At 43.1% G+C, this 14088-nt stretch overlaps 1 protein-coding gene across 1 annotated transcript in view; it reads left to right on the top strand.

The window, feature by feature from the left end:
* The window catches only part of CNKSR2 (connector enhancer of kinase suppressor of Ras 2), a 372341-nt gene that overhangs the window by 268283 nt on the left and 89970 nt on the right, over window positions 1–14088 (top strand). The window contains exon 16 of the mRNA XM_066598620.1: window positions 8994–9042. Coding sequence (XP_066454717.1) covers window positions 8994–9042 — 49 coding nt within the window. The remainder of the gene's footprint in view (window positions 1–8993; window positions 9043–14088) is intronic.

Consider the following 14088-nt stretch of genomic DNA (forward strand, 5'->3'; position numbering starts at 1 on the left):
TTTCTTAAAGGGGTTGTCCCGCGCCGAAACGGGTTTTGTTTTTTTTTTCAAACCCCCCCCCCCCCCCCCCCGTTCATCGCGAGACAACCCCGATGCAGGGGTTAAAAAAGAACACCGGACAGCGCTTACCTTAATCCCCGCGCTCCGGTGACTTCTTACTTACCCGGTGAAGATGGCCGCCGGGATCTTCTACCTCCGTGGACCGCAGCTCTTCTGTGCGGTCCATTGCCGATTCCAGCCTCCTGATTGGCTGGAATCGGCACGTGACGGGGCGGAGCTACACCGAGCCCCATTGAGAAGAGAAGAAGACCCGGACTGCGCAAGCGCGTCTAATTTGGCCATTAGACGGCGAAAATTAGACGGCAACCATGGAGACGAGGACGCCAGCAACGGAGCAGGTAAGTGAATAACTTTTGATAACTTCTGTATGGCTCATAATTAATGCACAATGTACATTACAAAGTGCATTAATATGGCCATACAGAAGTGTATAGACCCACTTGCTGCCGCGGGACAACCCCTTTAAGCACGGCAGATGAGTCTGGGAGCGTTGGGTGCTGTGAATCTCCTGCCTTCCCGCGGATCCGCGGCACAGCCACAGTGACAGCTGTGGGTGAGACGCGCATCAGACAGCTTCCATTAGCTTCAATGGAAGCGTCTCTGGGATCTGCAGGAAAATGGAGCATGCTGCGATTTATCACATCTGCATGCTTTTACTTGCCGTCTGGATGCTAATGGTTCCCTATGGACTGCAAGAGGAGCGGATCTCCCACACTGTAGACACGCGCGGATTTTATAATTAAAATCCACCATTGGACATTGGGCCTTTTGACTTTTTCTGTCGATTAGTGTCAAATAAGCTTATCTAACCTCAAGGTCCAAATAAATCATTAAACCGTGATCAAGCTTTATTATAATTAATAAAGGCTGAATTTAATGACTATTCGTTACATTCAGGACAGTAATTACAGCCCTGAATCTGCATAGATGGCTCTTAAACAGCTTTGCACATGGAGATGCTGTAATTCTTTTTCCGGGAGTTTTATATATCCGTATATCAGCTCTGTCAAGTTGTATATTAATCAGATATTTTTAAGTTCAGCTGTAAATTCTCAATTGAATGAAGGATGAGACTCGTGGAAGGATCAAGTCAAGTTGTTCAAAATGTTAGTAAATAAGAAGTACAAAATGTGTTTTATACACCCCAAGAGCTTTTGGTTTTTTAGTCCTTTGGAGGTGCGCATTTTTTCAACAGAAAGTGGAACCATACTGGTTGTAGATTCTATATCCATTTCTTAACAAGTGATGGAACTGCCTGAAAGTGCCGAAAAAATTATAACTTTCTAAAAAAACTAATTGAAAAGTAAAAGCAAATATAACTGTAGTTTCTCTTGTCACCTTTGCAAAAATAGTTGCCACAACAAAAAAGAAAAATGCCATTATTTTTGTAAAAAAAAAAAAGTAGGGTCTGTTAGAGTAAGACAGAAGCAGAGTGATTCTACAGATGAGCTGCTGCAGCTAATAGTAAGTTTTTAATGTCTCACACCTACTGAAATCACATCTCACCTGCTCAATACTTCTCTGTAATGTCCTCCATACTGCTGTTACTTATGTGGGTGTGCTACAGAGATGTAGAAGAAGATATCCTGCTCTCCTATGTGTGCAGTACATAGTAGATATCATAGCAGCTAGTCTACACCTACCAGCTCAGACAAGACTGAGAATTGGAGATTGAACCTGCATAGCTGAAAACCAGAGCGAAATATCATATAAAAGCTACATTGTGGCTAGAAATAATAATGTGTACACATGACTGCTTATTCCAAAAGGTGACTTGAAAGTGTGGGTATGCTATCCTCATTTGAGTCTATTATCTTTCTACTATGCTTGATCTGTGTTTATGTTTAAAAGGGTTTCCTGAGAATTTTAAAAAACTGCTAAGGACAAGGAATGGAATAGTAAGCTATGCAGCACTCTTTTGTCCCGGCACTTAAACACAACCGCACCTGACGTTCGTGATTCATATGACCACTACAACCAATCACTGGCTATAGTAGGGATGCTGTTTTGTATGGCGCATGGCCACTCTGACTAGTGATTGGCTGCAGCTGTCACATAAATGATGAACCGCTGTAGTATATTTCGGGACTAGAGCGGCAGAGACTGGCTTTCTGGAGCACTGGGGCATTTACCCAATGAGTACCACATAGATTATTTTAAAACATTCCTTGCCTTTTAGTCTTTAGTAGAGATGAGCGAGCATGCTCGGTTAGGGAAATTACTCGAGCGAGCATCAGCATTTTTGAGTAACTGCCTGCTCGTCCGAAAAGATTCGGGGAGCGGCTGGGGTGAGCGGTGGGGGGGAGGGGGTAGGGGGGGGAGAGAGAGATCTCTCTCCCCCGCCACCCCCCGAATCTTTTCGGACGAGCAGGCAGTTACTCCAAAATGCCAAAGCTCACTCAAGTAACTTCCCTAATCGAGCATGCTCGCTCATCTCTAGTCTTCAGTCTTTTTTTTTTTTTTTTTTTAACTTACAGAAAACCCCCTTAACTCTTAGTTTTGGCTTACAAATAGTGATACAAAATACTGCCCAAAATATGCTCATGTAGATGTGAACAACTTTTCCACTGTAAAAGTTGCTTTTCGTGTATTTTTATTAACATAAAGACGTGTTCAAAGGCTCGATATCTTGGCTTCAAATGAAAATTCATACTCTATTTCAAGCAATGCGAATAGAACCGTTTGTTCTGAGTTGTTCTATTTTTCTTCGGCGTATCTTGGCACTCGGAATCTTCATTTATATAGAATTTGTTGACTGTAGAAAGTTAGTTTCCATGGTGATGGAGTACTAGCATAAATTTATGCTGCTTATTTCAGCACATGCATATTTTTTTCCTTTTAGATAACTCGTTCCGTATAAAATATTGTTTATCTAAAAGTAAGCTTTCTATTGTAGTAATTGACTTCTACTGAAATAAGCAGAATTCTGAGACTAAATCAGTAAATATAGGTACATCTTGAATCTACATCAGAGAGTGGATACTAGATAATTCAGGCTTGTAGGCGAAAAACTGGTGGAGCACAGACTGCAGTTGTGTACATGTACTAATCACTTGGCCCTAGAAAAAAATTGCAAGCCTTTAGATAGTCGAAAACCTCCTTTGTAGTGAACATTTATGCATGTAGTTAACGCTTTCACTGTTTTCCTATCTGTGTATTGCAATGTAATAAGTAGTGTGTCATTGACTCTAGCATCTTGAAGAACTGAGCATGTGTATACGAAACCTTCTCTCTATGGAAAGTTCTGACCTGTTGCTTTCTTGCCAGATTACTTAGGCCTCCTTCATGCAGGCACTTTTTACCGCAATTAGGATCGCTGTAGAACGCTCCCCATGTTTTTAATGGAGTCTCTCATAGTCGCTCGATCATGGCGCTTTCCAGCGCCGTGATTTTCGACCGGAGTCTGTTCTATTTTTGATGTTTAGCGCAGCTTACCCTTGATGAGGTATGCTAAACTCCGCTGTTGGGCGCAGGGAGCTGCGGCCGAAAGTGAAAGAAAAATTGTGGCGCTTTGCAGCGCTGCTGTGTTAGGGAGGCCTTACACTGAAGTTGCAGATTATCTAGTGATGGTACCCCTAAGTCCTCTCCCATATAGCCATAGTTTGAGTTAGAGCTTATTCATACCGGTGTACTCAATGATTGGCATCTAAAATAAATAAATCTTATTTGCATAGCGCCAACTTATTCTGCAGCGCTTTCAGATAATTTATTTATTTACAACCGCCAAGCTGGGTACTCATTTTACCGACCTCAGAAGGATGGAAGGCTGAGTCAACCTTGAGCTGGCTACCTGAACTACACGGGGATTGAACTTGCAACCTTCAGGTCATGAGCAAGAGGTTAGGACTGTATTTTTGCTGCCTTGGGACTCCACGCCACATCTTTCCTAGTATTTTAGGTTCTTACAGAGATACCTGTCAGTAAGACCACCTATTGGACTCGTAATTCCAGAATGAGCAAGAATTTAAATCCATGAATTGCAAGTTATACTGAATCATTTTTATAATATGTATATATGTTATCTGCTCTGTTATCTCCCACTCAATAAGATGTTGGCCAAAGGCTAGACAACATGATAGCTCCACATTAAGGTTTAAGCATAGATTCCCTATGATCTGTTTTTTTCTAAATTAACAATTAAGTAATGAATCAGTGTTCTTCATGGATCCTGCATTTCCTGATGGGGGTTACATCCACAACAAACTGGCTCCCCCACCACATTTGGCCCTTCGAGACTTAGCACAGACAGTCCTGACGCTATACATCATCAGGACATTGTGTGCATGGGCGCATTCAACATCTTGCGGCTGATGTCAGGACCTGTGCAGAGTCCTCCAGACGAGTTGTCAGGAGTGAGAAAAGGGAAATAAGTACCATTTTTGTCTGATCTGGGGTTTGACACATGGGTATGGATAATTTAGGCTATGGTTTGAGTAATCGTGTGGCGGGTGTGTGACATCTAGAGTTTGAATTAATTGTAGGGTCTTGGGTCGGAATTAATTGTGGTATTGAATGTGTGGGGTCTGAATTTATTTTAATATGCCTTAGTTCTTATTCATTTTTAGCCTTTTTTCACATTTTGCAAAAAATACATTGATAAGAGTGCCTTGAGAGGAGAATTTTTGTAGAATCTTGCCAGCACTACAAAGATCAAAAAAACTCTGCACCAATAGGTAATTTGTGAAAAAGCCACATTTTTTTTATAACCAATATAGTTTATTCAGTAAAGAGTACTATTCCATCCATCATGTTTCTACACTCTGTCTAAACCTGATCACAGTATCCCCCTCACCCCATATGTGCGAATTCCCTTATGTATTTATCTAGATATTGGATGGTGACTGGCTTTAAAAGCTGGATGGACCATTGTATAGAACAATCACTTTCTCTATGGACTGTAAGCTGTCTTGGGCAGGGCCAACGGTGTACATATAGAAGGCGCTGGGGTTGCAATCGCGACCCGGCCCCTAAGCCAGGAGGGCCCAGAGGGGCTCCTTTCCACTCGCTGACTGACTGCAGAGTTACTTTCACTAGGCGCTCTGCGGCTTCTCCTGCACGCCGGCGCCTCCTCCTGGACCTCCGCTCAGTCTCCTCCCCTGTCTTGTTCTCCTTCATGATCACCAGAGGGGAGGAGTCTGAGCGGAGGTTTGGGAGGCAGGGTCTCCCTGCAGGAGAAGCTCCCCGCGGTGCAGAGAGGACCTAAAGGAAGTCGGCCAGCAGGCAGACTGAGGACTTTACATCGTGCCGCCCTACCCCGGCTCCTACAGTCACATCCTCAGCCAGCAGGGGAATAGATGTAGATCGGCCGACACACAGTGGCAGCAACCTGACAGAAGGTGTAAGTACTGACTTACACATGTCTGTCTCAGTGGGGGAGGGGGGTCAGAGCAGCAGGCAGTGTGAGAGGCGGAAGAGAATCAGGTACGGGCATCCTGTGTCAGAGGGGGGAGAGACAGCCATGAAGGGGCATGGGATGAACCATGCTAGGGCATCCTGTGTGATGGGAGAGAGCCATAAGCCCATTCTCACACAGGCGCTGATTACTGCGGCTCTTTGAACACTGCGGTAAAACACTCCCATTGTTTTCAATGAAGAGCCTTGCAATCGTGCTCGATTTGGAGCGCTGTTTGCTCTATTTTGCCAGTTTTATCGCACCTCATCAATGATGTTGTGCGCTAAAACCCAGTATGGACAAAAAACGAAAGTAAAATTGCTGCAAAACACCGCAATCAAAATCGCAGAGTTCTGCCAAGCGGCTGTGTGAGAGCGGCCTGAAGCCAATGTCGCACACACCATCAGTAAAACGACGCATTTCAAAAGACGCGATTTTGAGTGGTGTTTAAGAACACATTGTGCAGCTCTACACGGTGGTTTTTACGCACCCCATCATTATAATGGGCGATGAGGTGTGTTAAAAAGTGCTTAAACACATGAATATAGAGCAGACAGCTCTCGAAAATTGCGGTGTTAGAAACGCCTCATCCGAACGTTAGTCTGCCAAGTTCCATTGTAATCCATAAAGGCGCATTGTACAGCGTTTACTGTAGTGTTTGAAACGCCGTGGTAAACGCTGTAAAAAAGCGTTGTGTGTGAGAGTGGCCTAAGGGTATATTCCCAAGTACGTAAAATGGCGCAGATTGTCCGCAGCGGACAATTCACACCAAGTTCCGCATAAAAGCCACATGAGACAAAAATGTCAAAATCCGTGCCATTGGTGAAGGCTTTGGCGCAGGTTTTTATGTGTATCAGCAGTAGATTTCACCCTTCCATTTTACTTTTGTGGTTTTGATGCAAAATTTTGTGCGGATCGTCCGATTGAAACAAGAGCTGTTTTCCACTACTTGGGCACAGACCCTAAGACCAGTCTCACACGGGTGAGAATGCAGAATTATGAAGCCCAGGCTTTTCAATGGTTTCTTTCACATTTTCGATGTTTTCACTGATGCGATGTTGCGTGGGAAAAGAAAATCGCTGCCTGCCCTATCTTTGTGCGTTCTGCTCTTTTTTTATCACCTATGTTTCCCTATGGAGCCTTCGTTTTATTGTATCGCACGAACTTGCGATTTTAGTGCAATGCGATTTTTAACATTAGAAAGTCCTATTGTTTTTCTGGCAAGAAAACTGCAAGCGATGGCAATGTTTTTGTGAAAAAAAGCATCGCTGACGCTCAGACATCTCCATGGGAAAAATTGCAATATTGCTGCAATTTTGCCATCGCCCTTGTAAATCTAGCCTAAGGGCATGGGGAGGGGGCCAAGCTGAACTTCTGCACCCGGGCCCATGAGCTTCTAGTTACGCCCCTGGGCAGGGCCCTCATCCTTACTGTTTGGTTACTAGTTTTATTCTCTATGTACCCTTTGATTGGTAAAGCACTGCTGAGCGTGTTGGTGCTATACAATTAAAGATTATGATTCCTTCCTGCATGCGTGTTTATATCTGAGTGCTTCATGTATTAGAAGGGATTATTGGATAAGCAGTCTGTTTGACAGAACTGCATTATGCTATATCGAACACTTCTGCACGACTATCTCCTTTATTTCATTCTTTTTTTGCGTACTGTCAGGGGTCGCAATTGCGACTAGACTCCTGTGCTGAGGGGGCCCAGAGCCCCTGCCATATTCAAAATGCACATTGCATGCATTACCAGCTGGTAGCACTGTCAGCCGCGTGATTGTTGTGGCTAACAGTGTGTGGTTGTAGGGGAAGGAGGGAGAGAAGAGAAGGGAGTCAGAGAGGCAGCGCTGCAGGTTGTCACTTGCAGAGGGGAGGCTGCTACTCGGGGAGCCGGCAGCCAATTACAGGCTGTAGACGTCCCTGGCGCACTCCTACCACTGATGCACTAAAGTTGTGAGTGGTCACAGTCTATCAGTGCACTGCCGAGGAGTGTCTAATTGTCTAGTGTCTCTCTACTCACCTCCGGAGTGATGTCTGGACAGCCTGTAAATAAAAGTGCAGGAGGACCTTTGGTTGCATAGCAACGCGGATCACATGAGCTGGCTCCGGTCATGTAATCCACGTTTTTATGCCGACCAGGTCCTGGACTTTCATTTACAGGCTGTCCAGACACTGCTCCAGAGGTAAGTAGAGTGGCGAGTGTACTTAAATATGTGTAGCTGGTTGGTCCATGTGGATTTTAAATCTTCAGCATGTCAATTTTATGTTGCATGTTTGCACCACAGATTTCATCCACAGCAAAATTTGTGACAAATCCATGCAGATTATTTCTGTGCAATTTGCCACAGTACTCTGCTGGCAAACCCATAATGAAAATGTTTGTATGAAGATACTCTAAGGGTAGTCAGACATATTTGATGAATGTTGGCCAAACACTCCAAATTTGCCAGGACTGGCGGACAATCTTATTTCTATGAGGATGTCTCAACTGTCCAGAGAATATCAAAGGAAAATGTAACATGGCTATGTATATTTGGAGTACCTAGAGACAGTTTGGTTTGCTCTTTGAACTGGATGACTCTTTCATTGCCAGAAGGAACTTTGTAGAGGTTCTCTCTTTTATCCTTGGAGAGCAGTATTTCTTTTATCACTCCAATCTGCCTAAACTGGTTTTGAAAGGAAGCCAGATGTTAATTTGGCCATCCAAAATCGAGCAGCGTTTTACTTTTTTAATCCTTTTTGCAATCACTACATTTTTTTTGCTTTAAAGCTGAAAACATCAATAAGCTCAGTCCATGTTGCTCTAAACCTTTAAGACTTCAGTGGTGTTATCAATTCGACCACTGGAGTGCAGTGTGTAAGTGCGTTTGGGGGAATTCTCAGCCTGCATTCCAGGAATGGTGAAAGCAAGAAACTAGGACTATGTTGCGGTGTGATTTTTTTTTTTTTTTTTAAATGCTTATTTTGCAGCCTGAGTTGGATGTTTAGCACAAGATTGAGTGAGTGAGTTAGATCAACCCCTTGCAGTCGCACCCACGTCACATGCTGGGGAAGTGCATATGTAACAGACTCCTTGTAGCAACACACTGTGCCTATGGCTGCACTATCTGTGGAGTACAGAGAGCCTACTCTATATTAATGTATGAATTTATGATAATTGTGAATAAATCTGTACGAAGAAGCTCCTTGACATGATTTTATTACCTTGGAAGGCAAGACTCCTTTTCCCGCCAGTAACAGGTGTACTTGAAAATGGCTTTTAAAATGTAATTTCTTTCTTATAAAGAATGTCCTTGTTTCAGATCATCAAGTTTTGATTTTTAAAAGATTTGCCTTATTGGCAATTGTTACAGGAACATCATAAACACCCACTCAAATGTAACTTTGGTAATAAAATGAAAGCCCACAAATCAGTTGTACGCAGGAGTGCATTTACGAGCCGGCTAACTAGCCTTCTGTAAGATGAAATATGAGCCTCCATTGATCGGCAAGAGGAAAGTATGGTTTATTCTAATGCAAGCGTTTCTTCTATTTTTCAGACTTTCCAGCAGTCGTCTCTGCAGCATAAATCCAAGAAAAGAAATAAAGGTAATGTGAATAATTAGGAAGTGTGGGAAATAAAGTTCTTGTGAAACTGACATTTGGAGAAGCAGCTGGATAAGATGATTCAGGGACTTTAAATATGCTGTGTTTGAAATATCAAATTTCATGTGGGAAATGATATCAATTATATGAACGCTATATTTCCATCCAAGCTTGTAAACATTTCAAGTAGCGGGATTTTAGTGTGTTGCAATTCTAAACCAAGTATTACTAATAATTAGAAGGGTTGTCCAGATATACTCTGCCGCCCAATTGGAAGTCAGTATGAGAAGATGCAACTACACCCTGGACAACGCAGAGGGCATCATGCATGTTTTAACCCGTAAGTACCAGGCTGTTTTGGTCCTAAAGAAACAGACCCTTTTTCGGGATTTTACCCATATGGAGGTTTTACTGCCCTATATTATTTTTCTTCAGCTACCGAAAATATTTTTGCAGTTTTTTTTTCTGTGACATATAGGGCGATTATTTTATCTCTATTCTTCACTGACTTGTTTTCATTTTTTTGCTTTATTGGGGGTAAGAAGCTAAAAAAAAGATTAAAAAAAGAATTATAGTTTGTTTTAAAAATTAGTATATTTACACTAAAATAAAGTAAGGAACGGGTTTCTCGTTTTGTTTTGGACATTTTGATATATAATTTATATAGTTTTGGATTACAGGGCACATATGGCCACATTTTTGCTTGGTGTCTGCCGTGGGCCATTTTCTTTTTTATGTATGTACAGTTTTATTCTGTAATTTTTATTTTTTTACTTATTTTGTGACATTTTTTAAATATTTATGTCCCTCATGACATTATAGAAGTCCTCTGGGGGTCATTGCTTTTTTTTTTTTAATTCACACTTTTCCCACTGTAGCTGGGCATTCATAGGAGCTCCAGTTACAAGGAAAAACACCCCCTGTAGTGACCATAGTCACTAATGGAGCTCATCTAGGTCTACTAGGACCCTGCAGCAGGTAACACCCGATGGTCACGTGATTGCCAAATCGCATAGTGAAAGTAATACTTCCATTTTCACTCTTTATTACATAGTGCTCATTAAGCACTATGTAGCCTGGAAAGTAGAAGGCAGAAGTGGTTAAAAGACGCTTCTCCCTTCTCCTTCGGGTCCTCAGCTGTGTCTGACAGCCGAGGACCTGAACTGCTTCTGCTTGATTGCAGAAGCAGAGGCTTTAATCCGACACTATACTTCTGCTTTTGGCTGGGATTAAAGCCCAGGACCTAGTGCCGTATATTTACAGTGCTTGGTCCTTTAGAGGTTAAATTAATACAATACTCAGTGGCCATCAAATGATTTCTTTGACAACCAGACCACTTGTCATGCAGTTACCTCTCTCCATGTCCAATGTCAGATTGGGTAAGAGCGTAAACCTGCACAATCCCTTCAATTTTGACATTTTATTAGTGCGGCCTTATATATAGTGGGGCAGAGAATCTATAGTTTGAAACTGGTCCTTGCTGCTGTACAGCTTACAGTTATGGTTGCTGTAAGACTAGGGTCACAGTGTGCTCATCCATTACATGCAGCTGGCCCATTTGAAATATATAATGTACATTGATATCCACAGCTGTATTCCTATATAGTTGCATATATCTGCCAGTGACTCACTGTGTACATTAAAGAAACTCGGCTCTATGCATTTTAATACAGATGAAGCACACGTATACCCACATATACTGATCCAGAAAGGAGTCTCTGTAGACTATTATTTAGGGTTATGAGAATATATGGGTACATTAAACGTATATAGTGGGAAAATATGTGATATACTTGTGTAAACCTTAGTAATAACACTTAAACTTGTCTGCTATTGTATCCTATCCATACTACGGAACAATGAGTTGTGCATTTGGACATGCTAGTTGGAGTAACAGCAATGTACTGGACTACAATTTGCATGACTGTGCATCACTTGTTTTTCGGAACAATTTTTGACATCCTCCTTAGACCCCTTTCTTCGATTAGTTGTTTACATCCACAGAATTCCCTTTCACTAGATGTTTTAACTCAGTCACACCAGTCTCTGTATAGTCTAACACTGTTGCATGAAAAAAATAAAAAACTCACAAGATTTGCGCATTTTGAAATACTAGCCCCTGCTAGTAGTAGTAATAATGATCTTTATATAGCGCCAACTTATTCCGCAGCGCTTTAAAGCATGGGATAAATGCGAACAATACAACAATTACAATGTGAGGTACAGTCAGTTTGAAATGGGATGGGGGTGGGGTGGTACAGGAGGTAGAAAGGGGGAGCGAGTTATGGGGAACACAGGCAGTAGGGGATTTTATGTGGAAGTCGGTTATTAGAAAGCAAACTGGGTGAGGCGGTAAGGGGGTGCAGGGGTAGAGGTCTTATGTGATAGGCAGGGTGGAAGGTGTGGGGAGCCATAGAAAGGGATGGGGGATTAGGTCAGCGGATTTGGTATGCTTCCCTGAAGAGATGCGTTTTTAAGGCACGTCTGAAATTTCGTGCATCTGAAATTGTCCGAATGCCTTGGGGTAGAGCGGTCCAGAGGATGGGTGCTGCTCTGGTGAAGTCCTGTAGGCGAGCACGTGAGGGTCATGTTAGAGCGGTGTTTAGTCTGAGTGTGTGAGCTGATCGGAGTGTGTGGGCTTGGTGGTGTACAGACAGGGGGGAGGCGATGTACGGTGCCATGCAGAACTTTGTGGGTGAGGTTGAGGAGTTTAAATTTTTGTTCTGCAGTGGATGGGCAGCCAATGCAGTGACTGGCATAGTGCAGAGGCATCTGAGTAACGGCTGGATAGAAAAATGAGCCAAGCTACCACATTTAGTATGGTTTGGAGTGGAGGGAGTCTAGTGCGGGGGAGGCCGATGAGTAGCGAGTTGCATTAGTCAAGCCGTGAGTGGATGAGGGCAACCACGAGTGTCTTTAGCGTGTCCGTGGTTAGGAACGGACGTATTTTAGCAATATTTCTGAGGTGCATGTGGCATGTTTGGATCAGAGATTGGATATGGGGGGTAAAGGAGAGGTCAGAGTCCATTGTGACCCCATGGCATCGGGCATGCCGTCTGGGGGTTATGATGGTGCCAGACACTGGAATGGAGATATTGAGGGGAGGTCGGTTGGAAGGCGGAAAGACAAGGTCAGTTTTAGAGAGGTTAAGTTTGAGAAAAAGAGAGGACATAGTATTAGAGACAGCGGATAGACAGTCGGTGATATTTTGGAGGAATGGTTCAGAGAACTCACGAGAAAAGGTGTATAGTTGGGTATCGGCAGCGTAGAGATGGTATTGGAGGCCGAATTTGTGGACGGTTTGTCCAATTGGGGCTGCATAAATAGAGAAGAGAAGGGGACCAAGGACCGAGCCCTGGGGGACCCCAACAGCGAGAGGAAGTGGAGAGGAGATAGAGCCAGCAAAGGAGACACTAAAAGAGTGGTCAGAGAGGTAGGAGGAGAACCAGGACAAAGCAGTGTCCTTTAGACCAATGGAGCGAAGCATAGTGAGAAGGAGGTCATGGTCGACAGTGTCAAATGCAGCAGACAGGTCAAGGAGGATTAGTAGGGAGTAATCACCCCTTGACTTTACCATCATCAGGTCATTTGATACTTTTGTGAGGGCAGTTTCGTTTGAGTGTAGAGAGCAGAAACCAGGTTGGAGGAGGTCGAGGAGTGACTGGTCAGAGAGAAAGCGTGTGAGCTGGGAGTAGACCAGGCATTCTAGTAACTTGGAGATGAAGAGAGGTTTGAGACGTGTTCGGTAGTTGGCAGCATCAGTCGGGTCCAGGGTTGGTTTTTTAAGCTGAGGGGATACGATGGAGTGTTTAAATGAGGAGGGGGAAGTGCCAGAGGTTAGGGAGAGGTTGAAGATTGTGCTGAGGTGAGTAATGAGAGCTGGGAAAAGGGATGGGAGGAGGTGAGAGGAGGAGAGGGTCGCTAGCCCCCCAGGTAGTGCAGCAAGCAGCAGAAAGCAGCCTGGAGACTTCTTTCTCTGTTATTGGTTCTAACATAGAAAGTAAGTAGGCGCTGGATGCAGTGCTGAGGACACTGGGATCGGGGCTAGCCATGCAATTTTCAGAGATTTCCTTTCAGATGTTGTCAATTTGTTTTTGTACTGATCGAGGTTTTTCTAGCATCTGGGAGGAATATTAACTAAGTAGTGGATCCAAGGGCAGACTAGCACAAAATGTGTCTGGCTAGATGTTTCATTTTCCTCCAAAAAAGGACAAAAAGGGGGCATTCGCAAAAATGATGGGGTATGATACTAGTGCATTAGTAGCTTACACTGTGTATCAATTTATTGTATGCTACACTCTGGGGTTACATGTCTAATTTCCATACAGGGATTCTCTGGTCATGAAAGGGCATGTATCTCTAATGAAGTGGTCATTTAGTATACATGACTTAGGAGAGATCACTAGTAGTGATAAAGAACAGGACTGCAGGCAACTAATGCCTTATGTGCTGCAGATCATAACAAAGCGTTAGAGGGGATTTTATTACATACAGCGGATATAAAAAGTCTTCGCGCCCCTGTTAAAGGGTCACGTTTTGGTCACGTTAAAAAATCTGACAAAGATGAATCATTTCAGATTTATTTCCACTTTCCATGTGACCAGTTATCTGTACAATTGCACTGAAAGAAACCAAAATCGGGGTGGAAAAAAACCCAAAAACCTAAAATAATATGCACTCTCTAAAACTCATACTAATTGATATGACTGTATAGATAGATGGATATCTCCATGGATGGATCCACAGCAGTACTTATATCTGACGCTCTCTATGTGAAGGAATCCTAGTGGATCTGCAAAGCAGAGAGAGAAGTGAAAATAGAGCTTAAGGAAATGGATATGTTGCTTGATTGCTATGACTGCTAACAGGAGATGTTATTAAGATTAAGCCAATAATATAGTTCCAAAGCCCATGTAGAAAATGTATCATTCAGGGAGAATAGGATCTGGCTATAGACTCAAATTAAAAGATTTGGGAGAGATAGGTGGGTATGGAGACCGCCACCACTCCGCAAATGCAACAAAAACAAATTTAGTCAGCACTTGCTGC

The sequence above is a fragment of the Eleutherodactylus coqui genome, chromosome 4 (assembly GCF_035609145.1).
Source record: "Eleutherodactylus coqui strain aEleCoq1 chromosome 4, aEleCoq1.hap1, whole genome shotgun sequence".
Taxonomy (NCBI): domain Eukaryota; kingdom Metazoa; phylum Chordata; class Amphibia; order Anura; family Eleutherodactylidae; genus Eleutherodactylus; species Eleutherodactylus coqui.